The sequence below is a fragment of the Urocampus carinirostris genome, chromosome 13, assembly GCF_059441175.1.
Source record: "Urocampus carinirostris isolate Australia breed hairy pipefish chromosome 13, RoL_Ucar_1.0, whole genome shotgun sequence".
In the NCBI taxonomy this organism is placed as follows: Eukaryota; Metazoa; Chordata; class Actinopteri; order Syngnathiformes; family Syngnathidae; genus Urocampus; species Urocampus carinirostris.
The window spans coordinates 15,598,302-15,619,152 of NC_142361.1; the positions used below are offsets into that span (position 1 = coordinate 15,598,302).

The 20,851-nt window shown below is 39.6% G+C and overlaps 2 protein-coding genes and 1 pseudogene across 6 annotated transcripts in view; 1 reads left to right on the forward strand and 2 right to left on the reverse strand.

Moving 5' to 3' along the window:
- The window catches only part of akt3a (AKT serine/threonine kinase 3a), an 85,806-nt gene extending 78,916 nt beyond the window's left edge, over positions 1-6,890 (forward strand). For 2 of the 3 annotated variants that reach the window (XM_088351169.1, XM_088351170.1), the window contains exon 14: positions 1,251-6,890. In XM_088351169.1, coding sequence (XP_088207295.1) covers positions 1,251-1,336 — 86 coding nt within the window. In that variant the 3' untranslated portion in view covers positions 1,337-6,890. The remainder of the gene's footprint in view (positions 1-1,250) is intronic. The other variant, XR_015852429.1, reaches the window with a different exon arrangement.
- Positions 4,379-4,529, reverse strand: LOC148353837 (U2 spliceosomal RNA; annotated as a pseudogene).
- A 1,307-nt stretch (positions 6,891-8,197) lies between the features above and the next one.
- Positions 8,198-20,851, reverse strand: part of sdccag8 (SHH signaling and ciliogenesis regulator sdccag8) — a 98,960-nt gene continuing 86,306 nt past the window's right edge. For all 3 annotated transcript variants that reach the window (XR_015852428.1, XM_088351167.1, XM_088351166.1), the window contains one exon: positions 8,198-8,456. Coding sequence is in view for 2 of the 3 variants with exons in the window: in XM_088351167.1 (XP_088207293.1) it covers positions 8,345-8,456 (112 nt within the window). In the remaining variant the exon portion in view is untranslated. The remainder of the gene's footprint in view (positions 8,457-20,851) is intronic.

Consider the following 20,851-nt stretch of genomic DNA (forward strand, 5'->3'; position numbering starts at 1 on the left):
AAGTATCACGCCGTCTCCCTCTACCGCCCCTTCATCTTGATCTGCCTCTTCCACACACTTGGCTCAGTGTCTCAAAAGTCTACACAAAATGATGTAGTATTTTCATGTGAACATAGCTATTAACATTAGCGCCAGTAGTAATGACGATGGCACTACAGTATTGTATTGCAATTAATCTATCACATAAAATATCTAAACAAATACAGACCCTGCCCTTACTTACGAACGAGGTTCGAGGTTCCGGACGATCGTTCATAAGTGGCTTCAGTGCTATATTTTATATGTTTAAGGTTTGTATAAGTATGTTTAAGTCTTGTATAAGTAATCTGTATTGTTTTGTACTAAAAAAATAAACATTTAATAAAATGATATGCTCTTTAAAGTTAATTTTAACTTACTTTTGGAAAATGAGCCTCAAGAGTTAGGCAACTTCCTCCTCCGTGGTAAAAAGTGGCTGAAAAAAAGCGATCCAACCATTTTCTCAACCGCATCAAGCTTTCTTATTCCACTTTGGTTTCAAATGAACACTTTACACCAACCAAATTGAATGGATGCACGTGGTACTAAAAAATAAACATGTCAAAGTTCTTAGCGCCTTGGACATACAGTATAGAATGTTTACACATGAACTAGGAAGAGGAAGTGGATTTTTTCTTCCAGATGGATGTTGCGTGACCTCTCACAGCGCCACCACACGCCGATAGCGGCGTAAAGAAGCACTTTAGCACTGTCCTATACTTGGAAAAAGGTGCACACCACACAAAATCTAAATTACAGCAACGTCCCGATATTTTTCGACATCCCGAAAAAGGTTTTCGTATCTACCGTTTTTTTGTAAGTCTAATGGTTGTAACTAAGGGAGTGTCTGTATATCAGTCGCAATTCCTATGAAAAAATGACAACCAAATAATAAAAAAAATGTAACTGATTTACGGCATCACTTAAGGGAATACTTGAAGTTTTTCAAGGAAATCTTGCTCGTATGCTGGAAAGTTGTCAACAATGGCCAAGGTACATTTGAGGAAAGCATGGTGCTGTTTGTCTACCTGGAGTTTCCGTCGTGCCGGCACTACCCCTGGCTTGCAACAGACAACACAGTGCCAACAAGACCACTAGGAGGCACTAAATATTACATAATGTTCCTTTAAGGGAAGAGCAAACCTTCAACATTCTCTAAATCTGTTTTTGTACATATTTGGCCTCCTCACTACCACCTTTGTGTGTTTGCGTGCCTGTTATTTCCCCTGCAGTCGACGAGGATGGCATGGACTGCCTGGACAACGAGAGACGACCGCACTTCCCGCAGTTCTCCTACTCTGCCAGCGGGAGGGAATGAACCCCAAAACCCCCTGACCCCTGCGGTGACATCATCACAGCTGGTCTATGAGGTCATCAGTGTGGGACACACACACTCACTCAAAAAAGGAAACCCGCAGCTAACGGACTCGGAAGAATCTCCTGGAGGAAGGATATTGCCGTCCTTTTCACTTTTTTTCCACCATTTTGTCTCATTCATGGTTTTGGAACGGAACGGAAGGTACGAAGGAGGTGAGCCTCTAACGGGCGGGTGCGCCGCGCTTCGATTGGTTCCTCCTCGCTGGCCTCGCACACCAAGAAAACCAGAAACGTGCGTCACACGGTTGTAATCTCAGGCTTTTCTTGCACACGTGAACCATTCTGGGATGGACCGAGAGGGTCTTGTAGGCAGGAGTTGACTCAGGTGACATTTCCCACTCGTGGTTGCTGCTATTCCAACATTCGCCTCTAGGACGCGCCTGCGTCTTCAACCTGCAAACGTATAAATCGCCACTAGGGCGGGGCCAAACCACCTTAGTTTTAAAAGTTATACACCAGTTATCGTATTTTCCGCACTACAAGGTTCACCTGATTATAAGGCGCTCCCCCAAAAAGTCTTTTTTCAAAAACTTTTAATACATAAAGTGCACCGAAGGCGCTTGAAATTGAGACTACGGCAAGAGCTACCCTGTTTATTCATTGGCATATGATTAAAATCGCAAAATATAGTTCGCAACAGCAATTGAACGTTGTGGCGGTGTGGGCGGGGCACTCTACCACTGAACTACTGGTGGTACAGATGACATATGAAAAGGCATTTGACCATATCTCATGATCACACTACCACACGTTTCTATTTTGTTACCGTTTGGTAACAAACAATTCACATTTTAACCGCTAGAGGGCACTCGAAGACCGCTCTATATGTTTCTCAAAGGCAGTATCATTTAAATGTTACCATGCATTTCCAATTTTATTCACGGTATTTTCCAAGAAGGCTTATCGGGCGCACACATTTCTGGGCAATTAAGAGTTTTTGGGTGTGCCTAGAGTGCGGAAAATATGCTACGTAAACTACCGTTTAAAAGTTAGGGGTTCGCTTAGAAATGTCCTTATTTTTGAAGGAAAGCACTGTTGGTTTGTTTTTTCAATGCAGATTACATGAACCTTATCAGAAATACACTAAATTTATTGTTACATGGTAAATAAGTATTTGAGCGAATGTCTGTTTTTTTATTTAAAGTGTCTAGAGGCCCTTTTCCAGCAACCAGCACTCCATTATTCTTATTGTACATTGTTTTTGCTTATTGCATTAGAAGGCTAAATGATGATTAGAAGATTTTAATCACTTTTGCTATGTGTCATAATCATATGGGCAAAAGAACACGGACATTGGACAACTGATTTAATAAATAAATGGAAATTTTTCATAGAAAACATAAAATTGTCAAAGTGACCCTAAGCTCTTGAACGGTAGTAGATTCACACACATATAATATCAAAAAGAGTGGATTTGATTAATAAAATAGAGGCCAGGCCCTGCCTAGGTGGCGATCTAGTGCCACATCGATGCCTCTGCTTGCTAACTTGCTGCTAACGCACGGATCAAATCTAGTGGCAGTCGAGGAGGATCCAAATCAGAGCGCGGCGATTTTCCGGCCACGCCCCTCTCATAGCTTTATGACCCACAATGCAACGCCAGCTTGTCAGATTTGAGACCGGACGAAGTTGAGGCATGACCTCAATGTGGACGCAAAGGTATTTATGATGACTGTTTCCTTTGTGGAGGTACTCCTGGCTTATTTATGATCCCACTCACTACCCCCTAGTCCCTTTTTTTCTATTTGACTTTTTTCTATTGCCAGACACCAATTCCACCAGACGAGTCCCTGCGTTAGGGCTGAGGAAAACAAAAATGCCGAAGAATGTAGGAGAGCGAGCCACTTCCGTCGCTTGTTACCTCCGCCAAGAAGAATTTATGTACGTGTTACTTTGTGTGTCTGTCTGTTGGTCAGATGTGTTGCATGCGGGGCCAACACCATTCCTGGCAGAGGTCGCCAGAGGGCGCAGATTTCCACCAAGGCTTTTTTTTTTTTAGATTTCAGTAAAACTCTTTTTCATCAATGATGAATTGGTACAATCCGAGGGTTACAACATGGAGAGGATTTCCCTGGTATACAAATTCACTGGAAGTTTATGATTTAAGTTTTTTTTTATCTCAGAGATTATAAACAGCCCTCCCCAAAAATAATCTTTCGTGATTTATTTTTTATAAAAAAGTGCTCTTGAACAGTGCTTCTCAACTGGTCTGATTTGAAACCTACCATCGCACCCTAATTGTAAGCTGTGACCCAAATCAAGAAAAAAGAAATCCACTTCTCAAATGAATTGAATGACAGGATTGTGCAGTTTAGAGCAGTGACAGAGACTATTTACCTTTGTTCATAGAACAAAATCATCAACGAAACAAAACCAAAACAACTTTAACTACCGTGAAAACTCGCACAAAGCCTACGTCATATATAAGCCGACACTCTAAATCTGCTTTAAAATAGCCACAAACCAAAATAAATACATACGCAACATATCAATAAAACGTGTACCTAAATAACCAACTATGTAAGTAAAGATGATTAATATACCGGTAAAAAAAAATGCTAAAAACATTTTTTAAACTACTGTGCCTTCAAGAACAACTTCAATGGCAGACACTCGTTCACCATTTAGGTATTTTGTAATCATTTCCTCCTTCAACTTGGATGAGTTTTCACTGTTTTTACTCTTCCCTCCCCATATCGCTAACTTTCTTGGGACCCATTGTAATTGACCAAAAAAAAGGAAAAAGAACAGACAAAATCCCAATAAAATAAGATCTGGTCCCTCTCAAACACAAGTAGAATGGCAAGAATTGATTGAACAGGAAGGGGGGTTTTTAAGGGTTATTGATCTATCTTCGTTATTCATTATCCATTATCCGTTATCGGTCAGTTCATAATACGCTACAAAGCCTAGGAGCCGGGACACTTACTCTCAGCCAAAAGGCCAAGCTAAGGTCCTAGCCCTAAAGCCTTGCTGCGATCATTGCGAATGCACCGTTCCCGGAGGCACTGCAATACCGGGCCGATGCGTGGAGTGGACAGAGCAAGCTCATATTCCATCCCCGAAATGCAAAAATCAAAGCCAAGCTAAGCTGAATCCTAGCCGCAAACTACTGAGATCAAGCAGGACATTATCGCAGTCTAGTGTACTTGTAGAATACCATAAACAAAAAAAATTAAGTAATCACACTACGTATCATACTTACGGACAAATGAGGATTTGCATTCAAAATCTGGCGTTGAACTTCTTCGAGTCCCTGTTGTTTATTTTTAGCAACAAACAATTAACATGTTAACTACAAGAGGGCACTAGAAGACCACTCTTTATGTTCCACAAAAGTACAACAGTTAATGCATGCAGTATATTCGAATTGTAACTACAATATACATTTCCAATTGTATCCAGTATTTAATACGGATTATAATCAGAACTATCAAATTTCTGGCCTGTTTTGGCCTTGTAGTTAAAAATAGACGGTAACTGAAGCTTCTTATGTCATTCGAGGAAAATCGATTTTGATTGAGATTTTTCAGAGCAACTATTTCTATTTTTATGCAATGGTTTGAACCCAGACTTTTTGTCAACACAATATAGGGTTCCAAACTACGGCCTGTGGGCCATTATGGCCAGCATACCATTTTTTCTGTTTCCTACAGCAAACACTTAAATTATGTTTGGTGATGAGAAAAACTGAGAAAAACACTGCAGAGCACTTCAAACATGCTAAAACTTACTCGCTGAAACAATTATTCAGTATCTCTTAAACTTTATTTAAAACTGAACTTTTCACAAGCAAAAAGCTTATAATCCACTTTCTGTCAAGAGCAATATGTTTGGACACCCCTGCAGTACATGATTATACACTTCACATTAAAGCCAGAGTTATTTACGGTTCATTTGGGGGGGACTGCACGGTTAACCAATATCAGCGTCAGCGTGTCCGCGGCACAGTTCTGGGGTCATGGGATCAAACCTTCCTGTGTGGAGTTTGCATGTTCTCCCCGTGCGAGTGTGGGTTTCCTCCGGGCACTCTGGTTTCCTCCCACATTTAAAAAACGTGCATGTTAGGTTAATTGGCTGGTCCAAATTGTCCCTAGGTGCGAATGAGCGAGTGAGTTGTCTGTCTGTGTGTCCTGCAACTAGCTGGCAACCAGTTCAGGGTGTCGCTTGCCCACTGCCTGAGGACAGCGCCAGCACCCCCGCGACCCTACTGAGGAAAAGCGCTGCAGATGATGGATGGATGGACTTAGTGCGATTGTGAAATCGCAAGACACTGCATTTTTTTAATACTCCCCCTTTGTTATTTGAGCAATGTAGCGTTTGGTCTACCAGAATTTTCAAAGTTAGAGTTTAATACCGCCAGCCAATCAGAGGCAAGTTTTAACGGCACTAGCCAACAAAGGCTAGGCAAAGTTTCCACGTTACACACCCACCTTTGAACCTCGTGGGGGCAGACAGCAACCCTAATAAAGCTCCCCAGAAGAGGGCGCTGTTTACTTAAGTTTAAAGCATGTCACTAAGTATTAAAATATTACCTAATGAGTTCAATATCGATAACAATAGAAATAGTGGTCACATTGTCATATCCCGGGTATTCTTCATAAAACGTATGTTTGACATGATGCCATTAGCATTTTTTCTTTTTCCCCCCTCTAATTGTCTGACCCACTCATGGAAGAGTGTATATACCTGTAGGTCATGCATCCAAGGGTTACACAAAAAAACGAGCACAAAAAATGCACTTTTCTTTTACAATGGGAAATCTTATCGAAATTCCAATAGTGGCCCGAAACGTCTCCATATTGCGCAGCCCTACTGCGTCATGTGAATGAAAACAAAGAATGGATATTGGTTCCTTTAAACTGGGGAAGCCTTGGTAGAGGTCTGAGCTTTTGCAACTCTTCTGTTGTTTTCTTATTCGTGATGGAAATGTGAGGAGCGTAGACGGCCGCGAACGTTCAAGACAGACACGACGAGATAAGCCATCGGGTAATTTGCAAGTGTGCGCACGTGAGTCTAAAGCCAGAAGACGACTGTGAAAGCAAAGTTAAGAAAGTCGGATTAAGTATCTGTCGTGGTGCCCTCCTTCACCAGTCCCCGGTGTGTTCAAAGTCACCCGGGATCAGGCCCCGGTCTTGAACGCGGCGACGCCCGTCCTTGCGGAGCGCTCGCGTCTTCCAACGTTGCAGTCGGTTGGCCGAACCTTCCCTGTTTGTTCGTCTTCAGCCACCAAAGCCTTATGCTTTTGCTCCAAAACAAACCGAGGAGAGAAAAAAAAGAAAGACTTTGATTTGAAATAAACGTCTTTTTTGATGCAGTTAACGTACGATGCAGTCGAAATAGACAAAAATGTTTGTCATGCTATTTATTATCCTTTGAATGTCACCGTGTTATTATCACTCGAGATTGTTTTCTAATTAATTTATTGAATGCCATTTTATTCTGCAGATTTTCTTTGGAAAAGAAAGTTAATAAATGACTCCCTTTTATTCTTTCCTATGGCTCATGATGACGTCACTATGATGTACTTTGTCAAGGTACAAAGAAAATGGTCCTTAAAGGGACACCGTGTAATATGTGACCACTAGGTAGCACTGTATTGTGGAGTACAACCAAAAACTAGTGCTACAAGGCACATGGGAAGTGACCAAACATTTTTTTCTTCATCTTGTAGCCCAGATTTTTGTTTTGTGCCAGCAATATTTGGTCCATCATTCTAATCAATGGCTAGTTTTAAAGAATTTTACCAGTAGGAGGCGCTAAATAATACACCATGTCACTTTTTATACGGCATTGGGGTTGTTGCTTGGAAAAAATGATGCCGGCTGTCACATTCAAGTCAGTGGTCTCCAATGTGATGCCTGCGGGTTCTGAAAATAGCTCTCAGCTGATGGGTCAGTGATTTTCTAGGTAGTTTGATTTCTAACTAGCATGAGAAACCATTGACATGATCGGTGTCTTATTTTACCTACAACATGGTCACAACGTAATTCTTACATATTTATAACATAAGTTGCTATTTCAAAGATGCGTTTGAACTGGTAGCTCTTCACGCTTATCAAAATGGTTGGCGACCACTGCATTCAAGTGTTTCTTGGAATTGTGCCATCTAGTGGTGGATTTTCTTACAGTACTATCGGCCATCCAGAAAAAAATAAGCCATCTGCCAATAATTCTTGGACACAATTGTATTCAAAACAAAGCATTTGGACACTTTTACCGTCCATTAACAAGTTTAGAACAAGGTTAATAAGAGACTAAGCGGCTACATGTTTTTATATTTTATCTTTTAATGAACAAAATAATTGAATTTGAGAACAGTACTAAACATTACGGTAAATCATTATTCAAAATATTGTTTTTAAAATAAACATGTTTTAAGTACAGTGCGACATATTTGGTGTTTAGAATAGAATAGAATATACCTTTATTTTCATTGTTTCAAAATGGGTTAACATATTGTGACAACGAAATTAGGCATGACACTCCAGTTTCACACATTCACAGTGAGGTAAAAAGCCAAGAAGATAAAGGAACAGAGAAGATAAGGTTATAAAACAAGGAGGATAAGGCTCAGAAAAATCTGAAAAATGATAAATATTACCCAGACTATTCCTAAAAAATAAGGGAAAAATACAAACTAAATAAAAAGTGAATCCCTCGAAATAAATTCAATTTTCATGCAACATAAATATAAACAAAACAATAAAAAACAATGTCTAGTCTGAAAAAAAGTGTTATCCGATTCATAATAACAAAACATTTCATTTTCATGCAATATTATCCAAATACAAACCAAAGGCAAGGATAAAAAAACAGCTTTATTTCAAAATGTTTTTCAATTCCCGTCGTTATATACATCCATAATGACATGCAGAAAGTGTTCCCAATTGAAGCTGAGTGCATTGCAACGCCACTCTAAATTCACAGACTTTGAAGCGCATCTGTGCTAGTTGTGGTGTTGTTCTTGTGTGTGCTTGATCATCATTTGGTTCTGTTTGGCCAGCAGCTCACAAACCTGCCGTGCGCTGCTCAGACAGTGCCGGTCCAACTGCTGAAGCCTGCCACAAACACACACAGACGCGCCATTATTGTCTGCTTTGCCGAAGTAATAGTTCCGGCAACAGAAGCGAATGTTGAAAGGAGAGAAGCGTCCCGTCTTAGAAAAACAGCAGAAACTTTACAGAAGAAAATGCATTCACCCCAAAAATGAAAATAAATAAATAAAAGAAATATGACACTGTCTTGCACAAAATAAACACATAAAATATTTAAATGTTTTATTGGTGGCGTTTTGGAGGACTGACGTTTAATTTGTTAATTTCAGGGGACAGTTGTGGTTTTGGTTGGAATGAGAAACAGCACTGGGAACTTAACTGCTAAGATGCCTGTGTTACACCAACAGTGTTCTGGATTCAATCCCGAGTCCAGGCAGTCCAAATTCTAGGATTAGGATTTCGGTTGGAGCAACCAAAAACGGCTCCAACCGAAACCCTAACCCTAGAATACTGTACGTACTGCCTCGATTGGGGATCAAACCCACAACCCTGTGAGTGTTTTTAGAGCACTGGGCACTCGTTTTCCCCGACAGTCTTGAGAATGGCACACAAGAACAGCGCATGCATGTTTGCATATCGCCAACGTGTTTGTTTACAGGTGGGAGTGCAACGTCTCCTGTGGGCAAAGCGCTAAAAGGGATTTCAAAATAAATCAAGATGTTTGTGTCGCCAAAACGCCTCGCCGATAGATTAAGGCGTTTTGGCGTCGCGTCGACACGCTGACAGGTCGGAAAATGTCCGAAAAACGACACAAAACGATATGAATGAATAGATCCGAAGATGAAACGGCATGCTGAAACTTTTGCCGTTTTTGACAATACGCAACTTGGGAAGTCTTCGGGTTTTCAAAGCCACACCTAAGACAGGGTTCGTACACTTTTTTCAAGCACTTTCAAGGCCAATTTTTCCAGTACCTTCCAATAAAGAAATCCAGCGCCGATCATAACAAAGTTTTTTTCTTGGCTTTAATGACTGAAATATAGTCGACCTCTTGCACATACTTTGTGCTATTTTGCGCTGTTCCCATCAATGATCTACGATCTTTTTGGGTCAATGGGTTGCTATTAACTGACATTAATTCTGCCATTCTGCTTCAACAAGCACAGACAGCTTTAATACCTCACACTTGTTTACAAACACGGAAATAGGTAGTATAGTATCGGTCAGGAGTCGGGAACCTTTTTGACCCAGAGAGCCATAAAAGCAAAAAATGTTTTAAAAAGAAATTGAGAGAGCCACATCATATATTTTCAAACAAAATTGAAAAAACTGCCAAACACGCTAATTCTAGCTAATTCTTCAGCACATTTTATTTCACTGTATGTCATTTGATGATTTAATCAAATGTATGAAATGATAATAATGCCAAATCCTGTGCCCCAAATCAATGTAAATATGCCATTTACAATTTGTCTTCCACCTTTAGAGTTGAGAGTGTTGAGGCAATTTTTTTCCATGAAATTTGTCCTTAATAACGGTTTCAAAACAATGTGCATGCAAAGTTCTTTTGTAAATATGTCACAAATTACTGCAAACGATAAGCATATCGTCATATTCACTTTCGGTGTAGACTGCACTGAGCGAGAGAGAGAGAGAAGGAAGTGCCTTGCGCTGTGTGCAGGGATCCGCCCACCTGTACTCCTCACCCAATCAAAGTTTTTTGCCAGCGTTTTTATTTATCAGTTTAAATGGTTTCTTATCGAACTTCTGCATTAAGTTGCTTGGGCTTTATATGGACCAAAATCGGGATGAAATCACTTGACTTTGGAACGCCACAGAGAGATGTACAATAGTTACATTTTATTTCAGAGCCATACGTACTCATGAAAAGTGCCATATATGGCTCACGAGCCATAGATTCGCTACCCCTGGTATAGGTAGTAATAACAATGGACTTCAGTATGGAAGACACAAAAAGATAGAAAGTTTAACTCATTTTAATGATATCGATTGCTCCAGAGCAGAGTGCATTCAATCTTTCAGTCTTAGAGACTGATGCGATGTTTTGTTTTACTCATTTTAAGTGATATATGTTTTGATTTTCAGAAGATCCATTTTTAAATTGGTTAAATCAGAGTTGTAAATTGTTGATTTTATTTTTGCATTTTATCATTTAAGAGTTCATATTTTTATTGTTTTGCATTTTTAGGGATTTTGTGTAGTTGATCGACTATAAATATGTTCAGTGTGTAAAAACCTACTATTGTTTTGTGTTTTCCTTTTCTTTTTGGAGATCTGTGAATACTCTTATTTATATTGCATGTGTTTTGCAGAGATCCCCTGCAATGATTATTATTCACACACAAAAACAAAGATCAGGCTTCCAGTGCGGGGGGCACAAGCCTTTAGTTGGGGGCGTGGGGGGGTTGGTGTAAGTTCCCTTATGTCGTGCCCATAGTGACGGGCCTGCCTAAGAGTAAATATGTATGCATATGAAGCTAGCGAGCTTAATTATCTTGAAGATTCCCTCAAATAGTTGATCAATATTCAAAACGTGGAAAGCCAAAAAATATATATCTCTCGATAGTTCCCTTGTCCCGACTATGCCTTTTCAAGTCAGTAGTTCCTGCTGCTCAAGTTGTCCACTAGAGGGCGCGCTAAACAACCCCTTGGTATTGACCCCGTGTCCTCGTTTGACGCACTCGTATAGGATAAGGAAAAAAGGCACTTTGTTAAAAAAAAGAATAGGAAAATTCAGTGCTGCCTTGGAAATAATAATAATAATAATAATAATATAATGGCGTATCCGTGATCAGAGTTAAAATTGTCTATATCGTTATTGATAAAAACACAGTGAGAATTGTTTACAACAAGGTGAGACACGGCAACTCCAGGAGGAACGCGTAATTATGATTTAAAAAGAAATATAAGATAAAAAAAAGAATGTTAGGGTAAACAATGAAAAATATTTACAAGGTAGTAATAGGAAAATGGAACCTAAATTGTTTAATGAGCTTCCATATAACGCAGTGGTCGGGAACCTTTTTTAAAAAATATATATTAAAAAAAAAAATCTGAGCTGTACACCATACCTTTTAAGACCAAATTCAACAAAACTGCCAAACCCTTCTTCCAGACAAAAGCTCATTGTTAAATGCATTTTTTTTCTGTGTGATGTTTGATCATTTGATCAAAACTCTAAAATAATAATGCAAGAGCCTGTGTCCCATATTGATATACTGTACTGTCTCAGAAAATTAGAATATTGTGATAAAGTTCTTTATTTTCTGTAATGCAATTAAAAAAACAAAAATGTCATACATTCTGGATTCATTACACATCAACTGAACTATTTCAAGCCTTTTATTATTTGAATATTGCTGATTTTGGCTTACAGCTGAAAAAAAACTCAAAAATCCTATCTCAAAATATTAGAATACTTCTTCAGACCAAGTAAAAAAAATAATTTTATAACAGCAAAACTAAATCAAACATTTGAAAATGTCCATTGATGCACTCAGTACTTGGTTGGAAATCCTTTTGCACGGATTACTGCATCAATCCGGCGTGGCATGGAGGCAATCAGCCTGTGGCATTGCTGAGGTGTTATTGATGCCCAGGATGCTTCGATAGCGGCCTTCAGCTCATTTGCATTTGTAGGTCTGGTGTCTTTCATCTTCTTCTTAACTATAGCCCACAAATTCTCGATGGGGTTCAGGTCAGGGGAATTAGCAGGCCAATCAAGGACAGTGATGCCATGGTCAGTGCACCAGTTACTGGTGGTTTTGGCACTGTGGGCAGGTGCCAGATCATGCTGGAAAATGAAATCCTCATCTCCATAGAGCTTTTCAGCAGATGGAAGCGTGTAGTGCTCTAAAATCTCTTGGTACACAGTTGCATTTACTCTGGACTTGATGAAACACAGTGGACCAACACCAGCAGCTGACATGGCTCCCCAAACCATTGCTGACTGTGGGAACTTCACACTGGATTTCAAGCAACTTGGATTTTGCTCTTCTCCAGCCTTTCTCCAGACTCTGGCGCCTTGACTTCCAAATAAAATGCAAAACTTGCTTTCGTCTGAAAAGAGGACTTTGGACCACTCTGCAACTGTCCAGTGCTTCTTCTCCATGCCCAAGTCAGACGCTTCTTCCGTTGTCTTGAGTTCAGAAGTGGCTTGACCATGGGAATACGGCTATTGTAGCCCATTTCCCGGACACGTCTGTGAACTGTGGCTTTTGATACCTGGACTCCAGCTTCAGCCCACTGTCTTTGAAGCTCCCTCAAATTCTGGAAGCGGCTCTTCTTCACAATTTTGTTAAGGTTGCGGTCATCTCTCTTGGTTGTGCAGCGTTTCCGGCCACATTTTTCCCTTCCGACAGACTTTTTGTGGATATGCTTTGAAACTGCACTCTGTGAACAGCCTGCTCTTTGAGAAATTTCTTTTTGTGTCTTACCCTCCTGATGGAGGGTATCAATGATGGTCCTCTGGACAGCAGTCAGATCAGCAGTGATTTAGTTTACTGAACCAAGCTGAGTGATTTTAAGGCTCAGGAAACCCTCGCAAGGTGTTTCGACTTAATTAGATGATTCAGGTGATTAGTTGAATAGCCTACCTGTATACTTTTTCATGATATTCTAATATTTTGAGATAGGATTTTGGAGTTTTCTTAAGCTGTAAGCCAAATTCAGCAATATTAAAATAATAAAAGGCTTGAAATAGTTCAGTTGATGTGTAATGAATCCAGAATGTATGACATTTTTGTTTTTTTAATTGCATTACAGAAAATAAAGAACTTTATCACAATATTCTAATTTTCTGAGACAGTCCAGTATACAGGGAGTGCAGAATTATTAGGCAAGTTGTATTTTTGAGGATTAATTTTATTATTGAACAACAACCATGTTCTTAATGAACCCAAAAGTCTCATTAATATCAAAGCTGAATATTTTGGAAGTTGGAGTGGGGCTTTTTTAGTTTTAGCTATTTTAGGAGGATATCTGTGTGTGCAGGTGACTATTACTGTGCATAATTATTAGGCAACTTAACAAAAAACAAATGTATACCCATTTCAATTATTTATTTTCATCAGGGAAACCAATATAACAGCTCAACATTCACAAATATACATTTCTGACATTCAAAAACAAAACAAAAACAAATCAGTGACCAATATAGCCACCTTTCTTTGCAAGGACACTCAAAAGCCTGCCATCCATGGATTCTGTCAGTGCTTTGATCTGTTCACGATCAACATTGCGTGCAGCAGCAACCACAGCCTCCCAGACACTGTTCAGAGAGGTGTACTGTTTTCCCTCCTTGTAAATCTCACATTTGATGAGGGACCACAGGTTCTCTATGGGGTTCAGATCAGGTGAACAAGGAGGCCATGTCATTAGTTTTTCTTCTTTTAGACCCTTTCTTGCCAGCCACGCTGTGGAGTACTTGGATGCGTGTGATGGAGCGTTGTCCTGCATGAAAATCATGTTTTTCTTGAAGGATGCGGACTTCTTCCTGTACCACTGCTTGAAGAAGGTGTCTTCCAGAAACTGGCAGTAGGACTGGGAGTTGAGCTTGAGTCCATCCTCAACCCGAAAAGGCCCCACAAGCTCATCTTTGATGATACCAGCCCATACCAGTACCCCACCTCCACCTTGCTGGCATCTGAGGCGGACTGGAGCTCTCTGCCCTTTACCGATCCAGCCACGGGCCCATCCATCTGGCCCATCAAGACTCACTCTCATTTCATCAGTCCATAAAACCTTAGAAAAATCCGTCTTGAGATTTTTCTTGGCCCAGTCTTGACGTTTCAGCTTGTGTGTCTTGTTCAGTGGTGGTCGTTTTTCAGCCTTTCTTACCTTGGCCATGTCTCTGAGTATTGCACACCTTGTGCTTTTGGGCACTCCAGTGATGTTGCAGCTCTGAAATATGGCAAAACTGGTGGCAAGTGGCATCTTGGCAGCTGTACGCTTGACTTTTCTCAGTTCACGGGCAGTTATTTTGCGCCTTGGTTTTTCTACACGCTTCTTGCGACCCTGTTGACTATTTTGAATGTAACGCTTGATTGTTCGATGATCACGCTTCAGAAGCTTGGCAATTTTAAGAGTGCTGCATCCCTCTGCAAGATATCTCACTATTTTTGACTTTTCAGAGCCTGTCAAGTCCCTCTTCTGACCCATTTTGCCAAAGGAAAGGAAGTTGCCTAATAATTATGCACACCTGATATAGGGTGTTGATGTCATTAGACCACACCCCTTCTCATTACAGAGATGCACATCACCTGATATGCTTAATTGGTAGTAGGCTTTCGAGCCTATACAGCTTGGAGTAAGACAACATGCATAAAGAGGATGATGTGGTCAAAATACTCATGTGCCTAATAATTCTGCACTCCCTGTATATATATATATATATATATATATATATATATATATATATATATATATAGGCTAGGGAGGTGGCTAGAGTCTGAGTCATTTCTGACTCTTTTTGGGAGATTGATTCAGAGGAGGGGATTCCCAGCCCCCTCGCTCAACCCAACTGAGGTGTTGGGAGTCATTAGGTGACCAAACCCCCCAATTCCAACCCCTAATGCTGAACGCCAAGCAGGGAGGAAACGGGTACCAATGTTTAAGTCTTAGGTATGACTCGGCCGAGGCTTGAACCACAACCTCCCAGTCACGGAGCAGGCGCCATACCCCCAAGGCCACCAAGCTATAAATATACCACTTAAAATTTGTCTCCCTCCTGCAGTTACGGGTTAAGAGTTTTAAGGCTCATTTGGGCTGTCATTTTTGTCATAAATCCTGGTTTCAAAACAAGGTGCAAGCAAAGTTCGGTTGTAAAAATGTCACCAAATACTGCAAACAAGGATACCAATGTATTTATCTTAAGTGCAGACGACGCTGGGTGAGAAGTAGTGCGCGTTTCCTGTCCTGTGAATAGCTCTGCCCATGCCTACTGGTCATCCAATCAAATTGCTTTAGGTGCCTTGGTAGAGCTTCTGGATATTTGAAATTTGTTGTATGGCTTTTCATTATAAAGTGTTGAACATAGAACACTTAGTGACCTTTCATATACATGATTATTTAGCAGTTTATAGCCAAAACGAGGTCTGTTGGAGTGTTATTTTGACTTTAAACTGTAGTAAAAATTGTCAACGAGTGATGTCTCGGCTTCACATGTCTGACAATCCGCTCCGCGTGTATTTCTATGAACCATTTTATTTACGAGGCATATGTGATCGTGAAAGAGACATATATGGCTCACGAGCCATCGGTTCCCGAACCCTGATATAAAGGATTCCTTAGCATTGTACAGCGAAAACGGGGTCTATTGGTGTGACACCTCGACTGTAGTTGAGTCTGTGCCCTAAATATACTGGACCACACCGTGCCAATATTAGCTCTTGCTCTTTGAAGAGGATAAAGAATAGACAAGATGTTGGATACAGTTTAAACACACTGTTATGTTTGTACACTATAAATGTACAATGCCAGCAACGATCAAATCTTTTTGGGTTGACTACCAGATTGCATTCTGAGCATGAATCTAGGGTACGTTGCTATGTGACTGAAATATGCTATATGATGTTAAGATAAGAAACATGATAATGATGATTCTCAGAGTAAAAATAAGAAATAAAAAGGATGTCTGGGATCTTCGGAGACTTCCGGTGGCGCAATGAGGTAGACGGCAGCAAGGAAAGTAGCTCTGACAAAAATCACTAAAGAGTAATGTAATACTTACTTGGAGAAAGACAGAAAGGGTACAAATTGTGACTGATATTAAAGAGAAATTCTTCAACAAAACATGGTCAAGAAGGGGAAAGTTGTTGAGGAAAAGGGCGCTAAGGAGAAAAAGATCGAGGGAGCAGAAGGAATGTCATCGGTCGACGAGGGACGTGACTCGGCCATCCTCCATGAAATCCGTAAATTACGGCAAGAACACACTGAAGCAGCCGGTGAGAACAAGATTTCTATGGCAAGACTGGAAAAAAGCATCGAAGAGCTTCTGGAGCGCACTGTGTGGCTGGAGCGGAGGGTGGAAAGCATGGAGGAGCTACATGCTAACACGGAAGAGCGAACGTCAAGACTAGAACAATTAACAGTCTCCTTGCTCCAACAAACCGCCAAACTAGCATCAAAGTGTGAGGACTTGGAGTCGAGATCACGACGGAACAACATTAGAATACATGGCATTCCGGAGGGTGCCGAGAGGAACGACACAATCGGCTTCATAACAAACTTTATTAAATCGAACATTCCGACAACAGGACATATGGATTTGCGCATTGAGAGGGCACACCGCTCACTGGTGAACAAGTCTCAAGGTAAAGCACTGCCACGGGCAATTATCGTACGTTTCACCGACTACATAGTGAAATAATCCGTAATGAAAGAAGCATGGAAGCGGAAGACAACGTACAAAGGTAAGACCGTTTACTTCAACCAAGATTACACCACAGAAATCCAAAAAAAGAGGTAACAAGTAAGGGACGTTATCAAAAAGTTAAAGGAAAAGAACGTAAAGGCACAATCCCCATATCCCGCCCAGCTGAAGATGTTTTTGGACTCAGGAATAAGAACATTCTCTACACTGATGGAGGCAGCAAAATTGCTAAAAGAAATGGGGATCGAAGTGGAAGAGGACAACACGGAAACACTGCAAAAGATGTTGTCAAAGAACATTTGGACCACAGTGACCGGAATTGAGAGGAAGACAAAGGAACACCCCCATCATAGAAGGTGACTTACAAGCTCTCATGGAGCAAAACGAAGCCAAATTCGGATTTGGGGTGAAAGAGTAAGGACCATATCTGCCCTTTCTATTATAAATTCAACAAGTTAGAAGTAAGTAAAATACCAAGTAAAATTGTTATCTTTAAATTAAAACAATATATGTGTATATATATATATATATATATATATATATATATATATATATTGGCATAGAGCTACGCTAAAATATTTAGTTAGTTATAACTATGGACGACGGTACAAAAGTTGTTCACGCACTGAGTGCATATTTCCAGGAGGGTAGCCACAACTCTCCGATTGGACTCTTGGAAGACATGGGTTTTTGTTTTTTGGGTGTGTTTTTTTTCTTTTTGGTGGGGAATTATGTGTGCTTGTCAATATGTTTTTTAGTAATTTGGTTTGTTTTTTCAGTGGAGGTGTTAGTAATTAATGTAGTGTTTTTGTATGCTTCAAAAATCAGTGAGACTCAATACAAATCATGAGCAATCTAAATATTGTTTCATATAATGTACATGGGCTAAACCACCCCATCAAGAGAAAGAAGATATTGAATCAACTCAAGACATTGCAGAGCTCAATAGCCTTATTACAAGAGACACATTTGACAGAGATTGAACATAAGAAGCTAAAAAGAGAATGGGTGAACCAGGTGTTCTACGCATCCTATGGTAAAAGGAGGGGAGTAGCAATTTTACTTGGAAAAGGGGTGGCGTTTAAAGTCGAAAAAGAAGTGAAGGACAATCTGGGGCGATATATAATGATTATAGGGTCAATGGCCGGTTGGGAAATATCAATAATGAATGTTTATGCACCAATTGAGGAAAAGGGGACATTTTTTCAAGTATTAGCTAAAGTAATAACCAACTGTGCGAAGGGAATGTTACTTATAGGAGGTGACTTTAACACTGTACAGAATTGCAAAGTGGACAAGTATCCTTCAGTACATGGAACAAATACAAAGAGGTCGAGGATGTTGAATAACATAACTAAAGAATTGGGATTGATAGATCCATGGAGAGAGAAGAATCCCCAAACTAAAGATTATACTTTCTATTCAAACCCGCATGGCAGCTATTCGAGAATTGATTACTTTTACATTTCAAGACAACATATGCATACAGTAGTAGAGTGTGGTATAGAGAATATTACTATGAGTGACCATTCTCCAATTACTTTGAAACTAAATTTAGACAATGAACCCCATTTTAGGTATTGGAGGATGAATGTATCTCTCCTCTCAGATAAAAACGTAGTACAGGAAATAAAACGGTGTATAAAAGAATATTTCCAAATCAATGACAACAATGAGGTTTCTCCATCAATACTATGGGAAGGAGGGAAAGCTGTAATAAGGGGGAAATTAATTGAAATATCGTCCCGACTGAAACGAATACGCTTAAAGAATCAGAAGGAATTGGAGGATAAGATTAAGGAACTAGAAGAACATAAAAAAACACCAAATGAATCCAGATTACAGGTATTAAAAACAACCAGAAGCAAATTAGATGAACTTTTGACAAATAAAGCAGAAGGGGCTCTGCGCTTTGTGAACCAGAGATACTATGAAATGGGCAATAGAGCCAGTCGACTGCTAGCCTTCCAACTTAAAAAGGCCCAAACAGATAGAATTATATCACAAATAAAACATCCTATCTCTAAACAATGTTTAGTAAAACCCAAAGGTATAGCAGAAGCATTTGCAGATTATTATAAAGAATTATACAAGGACTCAGAAAATGACTTAGATAACTACACTGCACAAAACTTTTTAGGAAAACTACATTTACCAACACTAACAGGGGGGGATACATTAGAAATTATTCGCCCCATTACAAAACAGGAAATACAAGATACAATAAATAACTTAAAAATAAATAAATCACCAGGAACGGATGGATTCCCGGGGGTGTTCTACAAAAGCTTTAAGGAAGAATTAACACCAGTACTGCATAAAGTATTTAACTATGCTCTAACAAAAGGAGATCCCCCCAAATCATGGTCGGAAGCCATCATAACAGTCCTGCACAAAGAAGGAAAAGACCCAATATTGTGTGAAAGCAATAGACCAGTTAGTTTACTTTGTAATGACCTAAAAATTCTTACAAGCATACTGGCAAAAAGAATGCAGAAATTTATAGCGAAATTAATTAGAAATGATCAAACAGGGTTTATTCCGGGAAGGCAGGGTGCAAACAATATTAGGAGGATACTAAACATAATTACGAGCACAAAATCTAAGACCCAACCCTCGATGTTACTGAGCTTGGATGCACAAAAAGCCTTCGATGGGGTGAAATGGAGCTTCTTACATCAATCACTTATAGCTTTTGGCTTCCCTCAAATATTTGTTGAATGGGTGAAAATAATCTATAAAAACCCTAAATCTCGTCTTAGAGTAAATGGTCACTGTTCAGATTTCTTTGATATCAAAAGAGGAGTCCGGCAAGGGGATTGTTTAAGCCCACTCTTGTTTGCAATAAGCATAGAACCACTCGCAGAATCAATTAGACAAAATGAGCAAATAAGGGGGATATTTGATGAAGGAGGAACAGAACATAAAATATCATTGTTTGCAGACGACCTGTTGGTAATGCTGAAGGAACCTTCGTTATCAATACCACCACTGTTGGAGAGCCTTAAAATATATGGAGAAGTAGCTGGGTATTCAAATAATGAGAGCAAATCAATAGCAATGATGATATCAGGAAAATGTCCAACAGATGTGATTGAAAGGTTTGATTTTAAATGGACAAATAAAGGGTTTAAATATTTGGGGGTGACCATTACACCACATTCCACACAGCTGTTTGATGCAAATTATGGAATGTTGATAAAAGAAATAAGGAAAGATTTGGAAAAATGGGAAATTTTGCCCTTAAGTCTTATCGGAAGGATAGAAACAATTAGAATGAACATATTACCAAGACTATTATTTTCTGTTTCAATCCCTTCCAATTCCTTTGGCAAAACAAGAAACCTAGAATAAAATACAAAACCCTGTTAGCTCCTAAAGAAAAAGGGGGCCTAGACCTACCCAATATTAAATATTACTATTGGGCGGCTCAAATTAAAGCACTCATCTTGTGGATTACTACAGACAAAGATACGATATGGGTGGACATGGAGCAGCGATCTTGTCCAAATATGCCTGTGGAATCGTTACCATACATATCAGTCACGAGGTGGAAGAAACTAAAAATCCAGAATGAATGGATTAAAGGAACTATTAAAACTTGGTCAACAATACAAAAAAAATTAAAAATATCAAGATCTGTGAATAGGGCTACCAAAATAGCGAAAAACCCAGACTTTAAACCTGGGGCTATGGAGGTAGGGTTTCAAAAATGGGCCCAAAAAGGACTGATGTTGATTACCCAAGTATTGGAAGCACAGGCAATGAAATCATTCGAACAACTCCAACAAGAATTTAACCTACCCAGAAATGATTTTTACAAATATTTGCAACTAAGGCATTACCTCCAGAAACACGAGGAATGGGGGAAAATATGTAAGGAGCCAACTAAGGTAGAGGAATTATTAATATCATATACAAAAGGACAATCAATAAAGGGGGTTATATCAAAACTATATAAAGCCCTGAGAATGGATCTCAGTAATGAGGACATGGCAGTTAAGGAAAAATGGGAAAAAGAAACTAATGTAGCGATAAAAGACAACGAATGGGAAAAAACATTGAA